Source organism: Penicillium cosmopolitanum (assembly GCF_028827165.1).
Source record: "Penicillium cosmopolitanum strain IBT 29677 chromosome Unknown utg000005l:1.0-4006212.0:1.0-4009387.0, whole genome shotgun sequence".
Classification (NCBI taxonomy): Eukaryota; Fungi; Ascomycota; class Eurotiomycetes; order Eurotiales; family Aspergillaceae; genus Penicillium; species Penicillium cosmopolitanum.
Genome location: NW_026622675.1, coordinates 2,448,000 through 2,466,009, shown reverse-complemented (window position 1 = coordinate 2,466,009; position 18,010 = coordinate 2,448,000). Strand labels below are relative to the sequence as shown.

The 18,010-nt window shown below is 42.5% G+C and overlaps 4 protein-coding genes across 4 annotated transcripts; 3 read left to right on the top strand and 1 right to left on the bottom strand.

Moving 5' to 3' along the window:
• Positions 1-6,360: 6,360 nt before the first annotated feature.
• N7509_003930 (uncharacterized protein) lies at positions 6,361-6,876 on the top strand (the record flags this gene model as incomplete). Its single annotated transcript, XM_056628567.1, has 1 exon — positions 6,361-6,876. The coding sequence occupies one exon, from the start codon at positions 6,361-6,363 to the stop codon at positions 6,874-6,876; it is 516 nt and encodes a 171-aa protein (XP_056491301.1).
• Positions 6,877-6,914: 38 nt separating this feature from the next.
• N7509_003929 (uncharacterized protein) lies at positions 6,915-7,874 on the top strand (the record flags this gene model as incomplete). Its single annotated transcript, XM_056628566.1, has 1 exon — positions 6,915-7,874. The coding sequence occupies one exon, from the start codon at positions 6,915-6,917 to the stop codon at positions 7,872-7,874; it is 960 nt and encodes a 319-aa protein (XP_056491300.1).
• A 1,234-nt stretch (positions 7,875-9,108) lies between these two features.
• Positions 9,109-9,643, top strand: N7509_003928 (SANT/Myb-like DNA-binding domain-containing protein; the record flags this gene model as incomplete). The annotated part of the gene is made up of 2 exons (XM_056628565.1): positions 9,109-9,118; positions 9,285-9,643. The coding sequence occupies 2 exons, from the start codon at positions 9,109-9,111 to the stop codon at positions 9,641-9,643; spliced, it is 369 nt and encodes a 122-aa protein (XP_056491299.1).
• Positions 9,644-11,841: 2,198 nt separating this feature from the next.
• N7509_003927 (uncharacterized protein) lies at positions 11,842-13,659 on the bottom strand (the record flags this gene model as incomplete). The annotated part of the gene is made up of 4 exons (XM_056628564.1): positions 11,842-12,320; positions 12,373-12,763; positions 12,826-12,968; positions 13,161-13,659. 4 exons carry the CDS (start codon positions 13,657-13,659, stop codon positions 11,842-11,844), a joined length of 1,512 nt encoding a protein of 503 aa, XP_056491298.1.
• Positions 13,660-18,010: the final 4,351 nt, after the last annotated feature.

Below are 18,010 nucleotides of genomic sequence, written 5' to 3'. Positions count from 1 at the left end.
TATTCGGTATACTACCTAGCGTATCCTTTAAAGTTACTTAATAAGATCCGAGCCTGTATAAGGCTTAGTACAGCAACAGTACGATTATAAGTCGATACTTAAGGATTATAAGTAATAGATATTACGTATAACTAATAATACAGAGAACAACTAGTAAGTTATTTACTAATAATCTAACTATTTACCGTAACTAGTTAGCAACGTATAATATATTAATCGCCCTGTCAATACGAAACTATAAAGTTTAATTATTATATTATTGACTAGCAGCAGCAGAGATAAGGTACCGGTATCTGTACCTCTACAGACTTAATCTTAACAGAAAGAACCTAACTCTAACGAAGAACAAGAGAATATACGATAAGAAGAAATTAAATAGCTTAAATAGGTTATTAAGAACCTCTAAGAATAATTTAAGAAAATAGGGGAAAGTTTTACCGAATACACTAAAGAAACTAATAATTATATTAAATAGATTATAGCGCAGATTAGTACTATCCTACCTAACAACGCTATTACTAGTATACCTAAGCTACCTAAGGCAGAGAACTTTAACAGAACCTGCTCTAAGTTGTGAGGATTCCTAACTTAGATAAATATATATCTTAACGTAAATAAGTTTAAGTTGACTAACGATACCGATAAGGTTATCTTTGTATTAACCTACTTATAAGGATAAGTATAGGACTGGCTCAAACTATATATCTAAGAATACTATAAAAAGGATAGCTTAGAATAGTTAAATACTGTAGTTAATATCTTTTCTAGTTACAATAAGTTTAAGGAATATCTAGAAAAAATATTTAGTAATATCAACACTAAGAAAACAGCTAAACAGAAGCTTAAACAACTCTGACAGACAGCCTTAGCATTAGTATATACGGCTGAATTTATACAATAAGCAGCTATCCTTAGATAGAATAACTATACATTAATTCCTTACTATAATAAAGGACTTAAGTTGTATATTAAGGACAAAATCACCAGGGTTAGTAACTTTAATATAATAGATAAACTTATCAACTTTACAGTTTAAATCAATAACTGTTTCTTCGACAGACAAATACAGAAGAAGAAAGTAGAAGGATAGAGAAAAGGCAACAGACACCTAACCTATTATCGGTTCTAACCTTAACGATAACAGTAGCAACCTAACCGGAGTAGTGATCTATATAGTCTATAATTAATAGAGCTTAATACAGTAAGACTCCCTAATAAAGAATAGAAGCAACAGAAAGATAACAGACTCTGTTTTAACTGTGGTAAGCTAGGTTATATATTAAGGGATTATTGTAGTAAGAAAGATAATAAGAGACTACAACAGCTACGTATAACTTAAGAGAGAGGAGTATATAATACTACTAGGACAGAAAAAGTACAGCAACTCTGCGCTACCTAGGAAGATAGGAATCCTAAGATAACTCTCTTAGAAGGGGCTGCTTAAGAAGGGGTATCTAAGAACAATACAACAGGAAGTATACTAACCTAGAAAAAGCAGGTTAGGAAGAGTATAATTCTATAGAAACAGTAGGCAGCAGGATAGCTACTGCTGTATACTAATAAGCAAAAGGCAGAGCTAGAACCTAAAATACAGGGGCTTATAACCTTAGTCAACTCTAAGCTTAAAGAGTATAATAGACAGGAATAGTATCCACAGATTAACCTAAACACTATAGAAAGTTAAGGATAGACCCGGTACGCCTAGGAACCTATTAACTCCCAGGAACTAACAGACTGACCCCAGAAGTAGGGTATACAGGTCCTAGAAGCTATAAATAGACTCCTAGGAATACTAAAGATCCTAGAAACTCTACCTTAGCTCCCAGAAATACCTTATAAGTTCCTAGGAACGCCTTAAGAGTCCCTAAGATATAATAAACTTCCTTAGACAGTTTAAGAATTTCTCTAAAGATAGATAACTCTTACCGAGCAGGAATTACAAAAAATCCTAGAAACCCTACCGAAGGGCTACTAGATAAGTTACTAAGAGGAATAAGAACTATAACAGATCTATAAGATAGGTAGCATAGTACCTAGAGACCCTTAAAGGATCCTGTTTAACAAATCAGATAACAACGAACCAGCGCCGTACGTCACTAGCACAGAAGGAACATACCTATGCCACAGGGAAGATTATGCTTATATCAGATATATGCAATATCCTGATTATAACCTTAGAGCAATAATTAGATGCTACGACTACGTATACAGGACGTATATGCAAGGTAAGCTAGATACTAGAGGAATCAAACCTAAGCTATCGCTATAACTACGTTGCCTAGAGTAGAGATAAACCCTTACGGCAACAGTATAGGGAAAATACATAAAAGCAGAAGCACTAATAACTCTCTATAGGGGAAACAAGATCAGTATATAAGTTATAATTAACTCCGGAGCTACAGGAAACTTTATAGACTTAAACTATACCTTAAGCAGAAGGATACTAACTATTAAGAAAAGACTTACTACTCCTCTCATTAGACTTAATAGAGAAAAGCTAAACAAAGGAATTACATACTATACCGAAATAATCGATATAATTATCAGTAATTACCTAGAACCTATATACTTTAATATTATAGGGTTAGAAGGATACAATATAGTACTTAGTATTCCTTAGCTGCGCTAGTATAGCCTAAGAATTAATTAGCAGAGGGATAAAATCTACTTTAACTACTGTAATTATATATAAACAGAAACTAGATAGATAGGAAAGGAACTATAGAGTATTAAAGAGTCTAGCCCTAGGACAGCAGATACCTATTACGGCCTGTATAAGGTTAACCCTAAATAGAGTAAGCAGCCCAGAGGCAGGGCATTAGGAAGAATTATAGATATTAACATTCTTGCAACAATAGAACAAGGACCGGATATATCAGACAACGAACTATAAGAATATATTATAATACACTACAAATCGCAATAAGCCCTCTGTACAACAGAAGAAGAAATATAAATACCTACAGAGTACTAAGAGTACCGGGATATATTTAAGGTACTAGCAGATAGTATACTCCTAGAGTATAGTCTGTTTAACTATAAGATTAGGATTAAGGAAGGTAAGGAGCTAACCTTTAGACTAATCTATTAGCTATTACTGCTAGAATTAGAAACTCTAAAGAAATATATCAAAGAGAACCTTAGGAAGGGATATATCTAGAAATCATTATTATCAGCCGGATATCTAATTATCTTTGTAGACAAAAAGAACAGAAGCCTTCGACTCTATATAGATTATCAGTATTTAAATAAGATTACTATTAAAGATCGATATCTGTTACCTCTTATCTAGAAGATATAGGATCGTATTTAGAGAAGTATTTACTTTACTAAATATAATATTACTAATATATATAATTACCTTAGGATTAAGGAAGGCAATAAGTAGAAAACAGTATTCAGAATAAAATACAGATATTATAAGTATATAGTTATACTGTTCGGACTTACGAATACACCCGCAGTATTTTAATGTTTTATCTTTAGTGTATTAGAAGAATACCTTAACATCTTTATAATAATATATCTTAACAATATTTTAGTATTTTCTAAAACTATAGAAGACTATATTTAATATAATAAGAAAGTACTACAGAAGCTTAGAGAAGCTAAGGTTATACTTAAACTTAAGAAGTATAAATTCTACGTTAAGGAAACAGATTTCCTAGGATATATAATCAGTAATAAAGGATTTAGTATATAAGAAGATAAAATTAGGAGTATCCTAGATTAGCTAATACCCAAAAATATAAAAGAAGTTCAACAGTTTCTAGGGTTATATAACTACTACTAATATTTAATTAATAGGTTTAGGAAAGTTATAGTCAACCTTAATAAATTAACAAAGAAAGACTAAAAGTAGGTCTAGGATAACTAATCAGAAAATTTATTTAATACCCTTAAGAAGTTGTTTATTAAACGAACAATACTTATATTAGCAGATCTAACAAAACTATATACAGTAGAAACTGATACATCGGATTATATACTTAGGGTATAACTTACCTAACTAGAGGATAACGGAAAACTAAGACCAGTTGTGTTCTAGTCCAGAAAAATAATATCCGCAGAAATCAACTATAATATCTACAATAAGGAACTGCTAGCTATAGTATTAGTACTTAAGATCTAGAGAGTATACCTAGAAAGAGTAAGCTACTAAGTTCTTATAAAATTAGATTATAAGAACCTTATATTCTTTACTAGTACAAAAGAATTAATAAGACGTTAGGTAAGATAGGCAGAAACCCTAGTAAGATATAATTATAGGATTAAATATTGCCTAGGCATAGCCAACAGCCAGACGGACGTACTTAGCAGAAAACCCGACTATATAATAGAGGTTAAGAAAGCTATTCTGGCTATACTTAAGATAAATAAAGATAGCTATCTAGTATATAATTATCAGATCCTAGCCGCTACTAGCAAAATTAAGGATAATAAATAGATTAACTAAATTAAAGAAGGAATAATAAAGGATATTATTATTTAGAATATTATAACAAAGAATTACACAATATTAAAAGATAAATTAATCTATATCTATAGACTAGTATATATACTACAACGACTTTAGAACAAAGTAATACAGCGATACTACAACGATCCGGCGTACAGATATATAGAGGTAGAGAAAACAGTAGAATATCTCTCGAGAAACTACTATATCCCTAATATATATAAGAAAGTTTAAAGATATATTAAGTAATACAATACCTATCAGCAAAATAAGCTATTATAATATATCCTATATAGTAAGTTACAGAACTTAGAAACGCTAACGCAACTATAGGAATAGATTACGATTAACTTTATTACTAAACTATCTAAGTCAGACAGGCATAATATAATTATAGTAGTTATAGACTGATTAACGAAGTACTCCTATATAATACTAATAACAGAAATAATCAATACTAATACTATAGCATTCCTGTTATTCAGATATATATTTACTAACTATAGAATACCTTAGAAAATAATATCAGACAGAGATAAACTCTTTATAAGCAAGATATAGTAATTATTCGCAGATTTAGTAGGTATTAAGTATAGACTCTCTACCGCCTATTATCTATAAATAAATAGCTAAACAGAACAAACAAACTAAACCTTAGAGCAATACTTAAGACACTATATAAATTACCAGTAGAATTGCGATTTGCTGGAAGGCGGCCGGATTCGGCGCCCCCCCTCGGTTGGGTTTAGCGTCCGTGAGACCGAGCCGGATCTGGCATCGCGCCCTTCCACGTGTGGTTTAGCCCCTCCACAACGGGTTTGGCGCCTCGCGCTAGCCCCGATCAGGATCTGCCGTCTCGAACCGCCCGTCTCGCGACGGCCGCCATCTATATAATCCGCGGTGCGTCGCTCGACGACCATTTCTCTTCTTTCCCACATCCCTCCCCTCGTCCCCTTCCATTGTCCTTCGTCGGCGCCGTCTCATGGCCGGCTGACGTGGCCCCTGCCAGCTGAAACCCTCCGCCCTGAGCACAGCCTGCTTCCCCACTCGCGAGAGGAAATTTCGAAGGGGTCCGTCTGGCCCTGCGTGTCACCCAGGTTGCCCTGGATTTCTCGGTTCTATACATCTTTCATTTCATGCTGTACGCTGTGGACGGTCGCTAATTCAATCGCTGTACACACTACCCTCGGGCTGCTTGATAAATGGACGTGTGATAGCAATTGAGGAGGACTACTGCCTTCTCTTTGTCCGAGGCTTCGTTTCGTGAATGCCACGCAGCGCCCCACGAAACAGTCACTTTGCTCTTTCCACCGAACACCGATCGAGCATCATCATTGAGTCGCTCACTAGACCCACTTTCGCTCGCTCGCCCAACGGCAAAAATGCCTCAAGGAGTCCTGGCACTGAGCTGAGACATCACAATCATCCTAGTGATGGATGGCTTGCATGATCGCCTTGTGTGATTGGTGAAATGTAGGCGGCCGGTCGTATCGAGGGGGTATTTCTTGCCAATCTACCCAATCCCTCGACTGTCAGCTGAAGGGTGGAGGTGTCTTGACGGCTGCAACGTTATACGCTGGGCACTTTGAACCCAAGCCGCCCGTCGACGAGGCGGCTCGGTTAGATTCGCCCGGAATACTCCCAAGTGATGATACGACGCAAGCAGGGAGTAGTATCAACCAGGCAGCGGTATCGAAATTCCCGATTGTGTGGAGTGTGCAGGGCGATATACGCATGATCCCCAGCTAGTAATGCTCTGGCAGCGCCTGGGTATTAAAAAGGCTGATCGATCTCCTTTTGTCCATTCTTTGGACACAAGCCCGCCCAGTTATTGCTGCACTCATATCCAAGGTTGTTTTATTATCTGTCGTTATCTACCTCCGCCTTACCACTTCCTGAGAATGAGCGTGAATCTTGATCAAATCGAGTTCTACCATGGCCCAAGTCGCCCGCCGCCTTATACCAATGCAAAAAGCGTGCCGCCCGACCACGTCCCGGCTCATGTACCGCCATGCTTCCAGCAGACCTTTCCCGCTGGGTTCGGCTTCCGTCCAGAACCGTGGGAGGTACCTCTAGGACAGTCACTGCCCCTGGCCGGTACAACTCATGAGTGGAACATATTTGATTTCGAGATCAATAATGTATATGGTCCCACTCTTCCTGAAACGAGGAAAGATGTCGAACTCGCAGTGACACCAGCTATTCCAGCTGCCCGTGATATTCTGTTAGATCGTGGAAGTTCCGCACTGGCCTTCGCAGAGCCAGTGCCATTGACAGACTCCGCCAAAACAATCCCATGTCCTGCAGGGCCAAACTCCCTCGAGCACATTTCTCCTGATATGCGGGGAAATGATTTGCAAGGTAAGTTGGCACATCACATGGCGATGAAAGTCGGTCATCATACTCTCAGTGTCTGACTTTTTGTTTTTCAGATGCTGTTCATAATAACAAAGAAATGGAGACTTCTCGACTCTCATGCGTATCCTATGTGGCCGCACCCGTGCCTGCACCCGAACAAGCGAACCGTGCCCGTGCCCTTAGCAGCTTATCTGTGGTGGGCGATTCCCAGCAAGAATCAGCCTGGCGGAATTTATCTCCTACGAGGCCCTCAAACAGTCTACACCCTGAGGACCCCGAAAATGATACGGAGCCAGGTCAGATCTCTGACCTAGGTGAAAATCCATGCTCCAGGGCAAACGATGCTCCAGAGCGGGCTAAGGATTCCGGCCCTACTGAAGACAAGCCAGTCCCATCTCAGCCGTCCGCTCCGCCAACTGTGCGCTCTTCTCCAGAATGTTCTCGTATTCGAACGACGCGGAGTTCCGATGTCCCGGTGCGCTACCCGTCGATAGCTGTGATTGTACCATCACCGTCCTGGAAGCAAGCAGCCGCCAGGACAAGCACGAGAGCCGCTGCGGCAGTATGCAAGCAGCGACTCCGCTCAGGTCGAAACACCCGCAACCACCAAGATGAGAATACCACCCTCTATGACACGAAACAACCGTGTCAAAAGAGAAAGAAACGGAGACCCTTAATCGTGCCGTTTTCCGATACGTCGGTCTCTTCCATTCCCGTTTCATCCCATTGCCCTGGTGCTATCCAGGGCCTACGCGGAAGTGCCCTCCTCACGGTCGAATCTAATTCTGGTCTCAAACCGGCATATTTCTTTACTTTCGTTCCCGACCCTAGCCCGATGCTGTCTGGACCCCACGCGGAGGTTATTCCAGAGAAACCAAGGTACACATCGGATGAGAACGCCCTGCTAGTGCGACTGAAGGAAAAAGAGGCAATGTCATGGCCTGAGATCACGACTCACTTCCCAGGCCGAAATATGTCATCCCTTCAAGTCCATTATTCAACCAAATTACGCCACAAGGCCAGCTCTCGGTCTGGAAAACCGAGGAGACGCGGATGAGAGAAGCTATCATTCGCAATTGAAACCTGCCAACCCAGCTCGATCAGGGGTTGATGTCAACGGATCACGGGTTGCGGCAGAGGTTTTTCCGACAAATTATCCTCGCTAAAGCGTGTTATGGCAAAATATAGAAGTTCTCCATTCTCCACCTTGGAGTAGCAAACTAGACTCAGAAATGTTTTCTAAAAGATAATTAAGCTGGCTACGGCTGCTGAATTCTATACTTTAGATTGAACAGCAGGGAAGCGAAGTCCCCCCATGGAACCAGATCGTGAAGCATTTTCTAGGAAGGATGAAGGTTGCTCTTTAGGTTCGCTATAGCACGAAGCTCAAGGACCGAGGAACTGGAAGTCTCAGGCGACGCTGGAGTCGAAGTGTTACATGTCCTGCAGCTGCGCTTGCTTGACGCAGCTAATTCTCTCCCGCTCAAAATAGGACCGGACAATTGAAGAGCTTCGGGAACCCCTCAACTTTCGTTGTATGAATCTAAATCATTGTTATTCATTAATATCTCGATCCTAAACTGTCAGACTGCCTCGAAGCCATCACTCTTGGTCACCTCTGGAAGATCGACGAGTAGCCGAGGAAAAGGAGCATAGTGATTAAATTATATAAGTATTTCCGGCATAGCCACGCATGCAGATTTCGATCAAGCCCAGTAATGGAGCATGACAATCAACTTGGCCATGGGCCCTATGTGGTGTTGGTAGATTTCCCGGAGACTATCGTTGTCTTTTACCACTCCTCACTACCTCCAAGGCTTGTTCAATCATCCCAGCTCAGTAACTGTACCTGTACAGTACCACTCGAAAGTAAAACCAAGTTGCTCAGGCTCCCCCGAAGAGAGCATAGGAAGAAGTCCGCACGCCTCCAGCCTCTGACAGAATTTTTTGTCGAAGCGAATTCCTTTGTCGACAAGTTTTGGTCCATGCCACAGATGGGGGGACTCCGTTCTCCGCGATTGGTTACATCAGGGTCGGCGACCTCACTGCAACAGACCACTAAAGCCCACCAATATCTTAAATTTCCCCATAACCCACGAAATATGCGGCCTAGAACAATGCGCCATCGGGGGGTGGAGATTTTTCCGGCGTCAATCTCTTTCTCTTTGATGCTCTCTGAGAGGAGCGTCTCTGTGTATGCGGCTAACTCCGCAATTGTGGTATATTGATTATGCCAACAGTTATTGATAATATTGTCAAGTAGGGAATCACCATTGAGTGTCGGAAATTCCATGTTCTGCAGTAAGTCGACGACTTTAGGCCCTTGCTCCCCGGGATCCTCGGTAAGGCATCGGTCTCCATAAACCTCAAAACCGTAGTTGAGTAAGTAGTACAAAGAAAAAAAATGAGGAGTCCCACCCCCAAACGCCGAGGGATCGGCATCCCGTATCTAGTCCATCCGATATAGTGACAATTCCCATTCGAGGTTTCCTGACACGGGGAATACTTCTGTCGAAAGTTGTTTATTCAATTACTTTTGAGGAGCGAACAGAGCATACCTGCCTGCAGGAACCCGATGAGACCCCACCAGATTGTGAACGTGAAGCTGAACGCAGAAAGCTTTCTCGGCAGAAAAAGTTCCAAATTGGAAAATCAATTAAGCCAGCTCGAATTCTGTCTAAATACGACGAGCTTTTGATCGATTTGAAGGAAGCGAGGGGATTAACGTGGAAACAAATCGCCGAGTATTTCCCAGAAAGATCGAAAGGCTCTTTACAGGTGCGATATTGTACACGGCTGAAGGGGGGGGCATGTTGGAAGTCCTGAGTCTAGTTACAAGGCAAAGGACAAGTTTTTACGCAGAAGCATATCTTTTTAGGCATCCCGTCCAAGCCACGGATTCCAAGTGTCGGATAATAAAGGCAAGGACGTCGAAGGGTTGTCAAGACAGCGATACGGTCCACCTCGGCGACGGCAGCCTGTCAACCGGTTTTCTCCCGGTTTAAAATGACTTTACCACAAAGCACAGTATGTTTATAAAGCGGATGCATCTCTGCGTACCAGATACATTGTGCGATTTTGTCTTCGTAGTTGTCTATAATGAATTCAAGCGTAAACATGCCAAGACAGAAAGCGCAATGAGAGCCATTCTGGCGAATCTCAACGCCCGGGTCTGCATCTCTTTACATAAAGAGACTGCAGAAATCTGCAGGATATAAATGTGGCTTGATTTCTAGGACAGTCTTCGACGGAATAATTGCCTGCAGACCTTTGGTACTCTGAAACGGCTAGAGAGGGTTGTGACTGATGGGTTTGATATCAACAAGCGGCAAGTGACTAGATTATTATGCAACTGTTGTTTGTTTAACGTGCAGGTTTTCTTTCTGAACACTTGAGTAGCTGGACTCTGCCCATCATCCGCAATTGAAACTCGCCAACACAGCTCGATCGGGGGGTTATGTCAGCGGTTCTTGGGCTCCGGCAGAGATATTTTCCCGTCAAGTTAATCTCTGTTAAAGAAATCATGCTTATGTTAACAGTTTCAGTTATATTATTGGCCAAATACTTCTCCGTTCTCCACCTTGGAGTAGCATAATCCCGAACTCGGTGCTCTCAATAATGGCAGGTTTTTTCTATGATATCTCTCAAGAACTAAACTGATACTGATTTAGTCCTCCCATCGTCCCCTTGTCAATTTCACCAACCTCTCACCCTCCACCGCTGGATATTGAGTGGTTTCAATAGGGTGTGGTGGTGCTGAAGAGCTCGGGACATGTCAAATTGGTTTCAGACTTTTAACAGCACGGTCTGGTTATATGTGATAAGGTAGGTACTCGATATCAAAGGCCTAGCATTTTTGGTGATGCCGCTATTATTGCTGATGATACTGAGAGCCTTTATTCAACATTATTGGATGAATCAAACTGCGTATTTGCTTAGGTATATTTGTATTCATGCACTTTTTGGTACAGAGCCGCCCACGTTCGCCTTCCTTGTTCCAGACAGAGAGATGCTCTTTCGAACCCTAATCACATGATACAGTAAATAAACAGGTTTTGTACGAACCCGTAATAATACCAGTCCCTTTTTACAGGTCGTAAGACAGATACAAGCGTCCATAATTAGACAGCTAGACTACCTAGAACTTGCCAAAAGATTCCACGCAAACACAATAAACAGCACAAACAAAGCAAAATTGTAAGTGGCAAAGTGTCAACTTCTCCCTTTCTGTATCTCGCAGTTGCTCTACTGTAGCGCTTGGTGCTTCCTGGGGGTCCATCTGGAGTCAAGGTAATAGGCAAGTCTTAATGGTAATGCTATGTTTCGGGATCTTTCACTATAATTTATCATGATGCTGCGGGTTGAAACCTTGAATGGATACCAGGGATTACTTGCTAACGTCTGGGAGCATTGTTCAGGTCACGCTCATCGGAAGATTTACACGATGAGCATAGGTAGTTTTTTGGATGACAATGCTTATACTGAACGGAAATTCGGATTATGCTCCCACACCTGGTAACTTCGGTCGCAGGCCCGCCACCTTAAACTCTCCTATACCTGCCCCGGACTGTGCCACAGACTAGGTGCTGTCCGATCAGCTAAACTTTATCCCATTGGCTGAGTGGCAAGAATTTGGCGAATTTAATGAACTGCCTGAGAGATATGTCTGCTATACATATGCATGGAAGCTTATACTCAACCGTAAAACGGTAGGCAATGTGGCTGAAAGACTTGGTTATAGCTATCAGTGATTGCTGGAGGAAGAGGTTGCAAGCAAAGCGTCACCAGTGGAATATATTTGAAGTGAAATTATAATAACCTTTCTCATTATATGGTAACTCTATTCAAGGAGAGAGCTTTATGCTCTCCAAGAATACGACTATCTGCCATACAAAAAGCAAAATATAACAATCATCAGTGGTACACGCGGCTGATTCGTCAACAAACCCCTCGGCAAGTGTCGAATATGTATAACGGCGAAAGAAATTGGCACTGGACAGTGTACTTTGAACCTATCTGCAATCTCAAGACAAGACAAATCCCCAGTCATCGTTGCGGAGACTTTGGAGCAGGCATGCAAGTTCTTCCTCAAACCCCGATGACAGAGGAACTGAAGGGCGTACAGATCCTAAAGCATTTATTATACCTGGCACGGGGATCACCGCCGATGCGATCATTAACTTTGCCGAAGGTGGTGCCTTGAGTTCCCATTCTTTAAGGGCCATCATCGACATAGCTTTTTCGCAAACACTTATGAAACTAACGCCGTAAAATTCCACATCTCTAGACGCCTCATTGAACAATGAAAGCCATCTCTCACTTTCCAATGTGAGATAGCCAAAGACCGAGGAATTGGTCAGAACTTTTCCTTGGTTAACCGGAATCGATTCACCGTAGTGGGTTGAAAATTCTTCCATGTAATGTTGTCGATGCAATCGAATATGAAAATCCAGTAAATCTTTGACTTTGGATAGTGTCGAGACTCTTTTCTGCTCTATCTGATCTGAGGCCTTTGTCAGTGCAATGATCTGCCTTTAGACTACCATTCGGCTTACCTATGATGTTTTGGGGCAGTGAGACTTGATACTCAGTGACCATTTGATTGATGGGCCACGAGGCATGTTGTTGGACCATCCCAGATAACCTCTTGAAATCAGAAGTCATTCCAAGTTTCCAAAGAATCCAAAGCCAAGCAACTGCACTTGAATCAAATGTCTCTGGAATGCGGTGACGATGGAACCACACCCAAGCCCTAGCGCGCCTGGAAACAACATCGAGTTGGTTATATTTGTCTGCTAGAAGCAGGAAATTGAGGAATGAATAGAAGTCGATCTTGTCGGGAATATCGGAGGCTCTACCAAGTATGACGTTTCTCATCACGGAGAAAGCAAATTGGTCATCCTCTGGGGCAGGCTGAAGGATAAACGTTCGAGCACCTCTGGTGTTCTAATCATTCAGTATTAGACTTTGCTTCCAAAGATTCAATAAGAGGGGTATCAGAGACTTACCTTGCCAATATCGTCACCTCTAGATACTCTCGAAGCCTCTTCGAGGTGTTCATTGTCCACGACAACTTGACCTTCATCGAATGATACGTAGAGCGTGACTGGGACTGCGCACTTGACTTCGGCTGGAGATCCGTTTTCAACGGCTGTATGTGCACATTTTTGATTGTGACAGCTTGAATACAATGAAAGACAATTGTTTTCTGGGTGTTCTTTGTCGGTATGGCTTAGCTCAGACGCAACACATGGGTCAAGTCCTCCTGATGTTAGCGATATTTTGCAGGGCAATCGCATTTTTGCAAGTTCAATACGCTGTCCTTCAACAATAATATGCCTACAGCTCTCTTTAGATACACATTTCTGCTGAAGGCACAAGGTTTGACAGTCTTCTGATATAGACAGGCGATCGGCGCAAAAGACCATCCTTCCAGTCTCAGGAGAGATACATTCCGTCGCATTCTTGGTTTGCGCAGCAATGAAAGCGGCCGTATGTTGCGAAAGAGGGATTTGGATTGGAGATAGACCGTAGTTAAAGCCATCTGTGTCCAACGAAGGAGTAGAGCATTGTGTCTTTGAAAAAAGATCCACAGCATTTTCTGGCCCAGAGAGCATAATCCTGTCGCATTCTTCTTCAGGTAAATCCCAGAAAGTATCGTTTAGCATGATGGATTCTGCATCGTTGACCGAGTCGGGGACCATGCTATCTGACCCAAAGCCGACTTGCTCATTCGAATCGGTTCTCGCCGAGGGAGTAGTGCAATCATGGAACACATGAACAGAACTGTATTCATGGGATAAATTGGAACACGAGTCTGTTCCATTTCTCTCCACTGCCATTTTGCTAGAAGATGCTTCCGATTTACTCATCCATTGACCCCAGACACGTTTGGCACCGCGGTACTTATTACTGAATCGACTTCCGACTGACAGTCCCGAGGACTCATGTAGCTCTGCTGTACCAAATGCACGATTTTGTTGTGTTTCTCTGGTGCCATATACCCCGAAATTTGTACTAAATGGAGACTGCTGAGGCTGTGAAAGTTTTTGAAGTTTTCTCAAATCAACTTCAATGGTTTCGTGCAACTGTGTTAGAGCCTGAGAATGCCGTTTCATCTCAGCCTGAGCATCTGCGACATAAAGGTCGGTCCCTTCCCAATGGTTGTTTCTATGCTGCCATGTAAGTAATAATATTTCAAGGTAAGGAGAGGGAGATGGCATAGCGCGTACTGAGACTTAATAGAGGCCAATAGAGTTACGCCTATCGCAACCTGGAGAGATGACTTAGCACATTCGACAGCCTGTATCAAATCTTGAAGGTGATCTTCCTCTTTCACGAAACGGTACGAAGTCAAGAGTTTTGAGACTAGCTTTTTGAAGCTTTTTGACTTGTCTCCTTCAAGCCGAATGAATTTTTTCAAGGCGGCATTTGCTTCATCTCGAACCTTGCCAAGGATTTCATTCATAAAGTCTATAAGTCCACGCCGTTGTCCATCGTCGAGTTGGATCGTGATGTTCTGTTCATCGAACGAATATTTGATGATATTAGCAAGGGCTATTTGAATCTGCAGAAATGTTAGCTTCAGCTCATCTCGTGTTTGTAATAGAGTCTAGCCTACATGCTCTAATCCTTGAAGTCCACTATGATACCGCCTCCAATCGTCTCGAGCTGCTCTGCACTTGATTATAAAATTAAAACATCTTGTCACGACATCAGTTATTGTTATAATACTTGCAGCTGCACCGATGGGTTCCATATTCTGATTCCTGATCTCCCACAATAAATCACATGGCCTTCACAAGAAGAGCGGAATGTAGAAGAAGCATAGGTAGCCAAGCGGAAAGGACTGAGATTTATAAAATAAGTTTTTTACTCAGCGAGAATTCTTTCCCTTATATTTAGATGGGGAAAAATAGAAAGAGAGGTGCTATGACGACTATTGGATCCTATCCCTCCATTTTAGAGGAAAGTGACGACGGGGCAGTGCCGTCCTGCATGAGGGTGTGAAAGTTTGACTTCCCAATCAATTGGTTGGGCAAGAAAGGAGGGGCAACGTGGCTATGTCTGTTGTGGCTTGGAGGTGCATAAGTACCTCCGCGCGTACTGGTTGACCACCAGGAAACAACGCAAGTAGCGCCAACATGACAGGGCTGTGTTCATACCTTGACATGGGAGTCGATTGCCGCTCTTGGATGTTGCGATCGATGCAATGCCATCTGGCAGGTTGTTTACGTCACCGAGAGGATCGAGGCTGAGAAGGCTGCGAAAGGTTGATAGATTTGCCTGATCTGGAGGAGAAACTAGCGGAGAATAATGCACACGATATGGAAAGCAGCCACCACTTAACCAGGAATCTGAACAACAATTAGTTAATGCGAGGGAGGCGTAGAGTGTTTGAAATCACAGCGTTCCAAGCAGCGTTAAAGACCTGCATCGCGCAGGCGTGGATAAAATTATCTAACAGATATACCGTCCAGAGTGAGGACAAGACAGAAGGTCTCCTCCTTAGTCGCAAAATATTATTGATTCAAGGGCCTCAACGCGCAAAGCAAACTGGCATGATACTGGATCTTGAGAGGAGTATTACACGCAGATACCACCTTGAGTTTATGCTGGCAGTGTCTGATAGCGTTGACCGCGATAAAATTCAGGCACTTAGACCAGTATCACCATAGTGGTTACCCAACCGTCCGCCTACGTTCCATCCGTTTATCCCATTACATCACATCCGGATCCGTCAATGAAAATAAGGTGGTACGAACGAAACTCGGATACTTTGTTTTAGTAGGAATTGCGCAGTTGAGTGTTACGTTGTTTGGCTCTCTACCGAGCGATCTTTTGGTCTAAACAACCCGATAAAGAGCACGTTAAAGATGTGGGTGTGGACAATATTGGTAGAACGTTGAAACAATCTCAGGTTTTAGCCATCTCTTAAATAAAAAAAGGCCGGATATTTCAGCGAGGTAGTCAAAAAGGGCGTCCGTCCAGCACCATGGGAGATATGCGATGGCGGGCCAAGAGGAATTCCGGGAGGATACGGACTGTCGAACGACCGCATGCTCTTGCGTATGTCAGTGATAGAACGCTCGCTACACTCTGCCAGCTCGGCCATTTGTGATGTAGTCTTTTCTTGCTACTTATCATGTGTACAATCATCTGACGCTGCCAAGTTTTCAGATTTCGCGCCATTTTGTAACGATTTAGGGGGGTTAATGGTTGCTTGAGGAGGGAGGGACGATTGTGATGGGACTACACCACGGGTTATTTTCGGACCGGTAATAATACAGAATATTACACCTCCCATTTGGATTGTATTTTACCGTTCGAAACGAAACATGAACAAAAGTACGGGGGTGGCCGTATCTGGATATTCAGGATCATGTGATTAGGGTTTGAAAGAGCATCTCTGTCTTGCCGACATGGAAAGCGAACCTGGGTGGCTCAGTAATTGACGTGTCTACATGTTGCAAGTTTTATCGGTTGTAATCACACCTGTCGTAATTGCGTTTAATGCTTCATATTTTTACTGCTCCTAAGCTATGGTTTCAAATCCCACAGTTCCTTTGGATTCTATCCTTAATTCATAATCATGGAGAGTGATCAATCGTGCGAGAGCAACACACTCATATTGTTTTGGTGAGTTTGAAGTAGGCAGAGTGACACGGCAGTCATTCTGAGGCCTATAAGGCCGATTTGAAACTATCACGCACTTGATTCACTTAGGAAAATGGTTTAGTTCCAAGGTACGTACCGTCATTATTGAAGTCTGCAAGTTGTAGTGTACGCAGGCAAGTATTGTGAAGCCTAATGAAAAAAGAAACATCCATATTGAGCCAATGGACGCAATCCATAAGGCTCGTTGGTGCTTGGCAGTACCGAGGGATGGATACCGCCAAAACAATTTGAATGTGTTTGCTTCCGTATTCCATTGTCTCATGCAGAGAACCCAGGCTCTAATGAGTTGCGCGTGAACGAAACTGAGCTCAGCAAAAGCGAGAATCATAAGTGAGGCAAACAAAGCTCTGCGATGCTTCTATCATTTTCGGTTAATGAATCATAAGAAAACAGCAAGGCAGGTAGTTGAACGTACCGAAAACGTCATGGACAATAATACAAGGTGGCGCTGGCTGTCATGGGATGAGCTCGCCTGTACTGATCAACGTCCGCTCCGAGGAATTTTTAAGGCTCGTTGAACGCAAACTCGCCGATTGCAAGACCTGGAGAAGCCCCCAAGGGATAAATTCTATTGGGACCCCAATAATTAGCCCACATTCGTGCCCAGCTACGAGAAACAAGCATACAGCAAGCATATCTTCTGCATCCGCTGATGAAAGCCGAACCAATTGGTTGACTAGCTCATGATCTCCGAATATTTTATCGACTCACATATCAACGGCATCCAAATCCCAAAAACCTTCTGAGGATCGAAGTAGTGAATGTTGATGTTTTATTTTGGTAAGTTGGCGCTCGATCGCGCCGACGGAGCGGTCATAACCTCGGCGAAGGAGCAGGCAACGCACCGCCTCCGGGCAGATCCGTCTAGACGAAAAGAAAACAGTAATAATGATTTCATCTTTCGACCACGTAGATCCAGGCGTCAGACTCATAATTCAAATACTGTCTCGAGCTGTTTGACTGCATTCTCGAGCCAGCGTGGCGTAAAGAGGTAGAAGGGAGAGACCCAACCAGAAGCACGGGTTTACAGCCGTCGAGATCCGAATCACGTGGTAAAGCCAAGGCCGCCGCCTAGTTTTAACAGTTGTATGTCCGCGTTCACCCATTTCTTTTTGATTCGTTGGGCAAGTGCCTTTGCCGCTTTACTCTTCAGTCCCTTCAGCCCCGCACCTGAACACCCTGAAGCACCCCCGCGGGGTTGACGTGGCCTCTCGGCTAAACCTGCCGTGGTTTTTCATTACACCCTATACAGTAGTTCCGAAAATCGGTGTCACCACGTACACTCTTCGATTGTTTCTCGTACCCTAATGCCAAGATCCACTAGTCTGTATTAAGAATAGCCCCGGAATATCAATGTTCCCGTTACATCGTCCATACATTATCTTACACTCATCATCATATGATGTTATGTCTCTTTGCTGTATTTATGGTCGATCCTTGGTAATGAGTTTTAGAACCCGATGGAATTTTATGGCTTTCTACGAACATCTTACAGCCGTATAGATTGTCACTTTC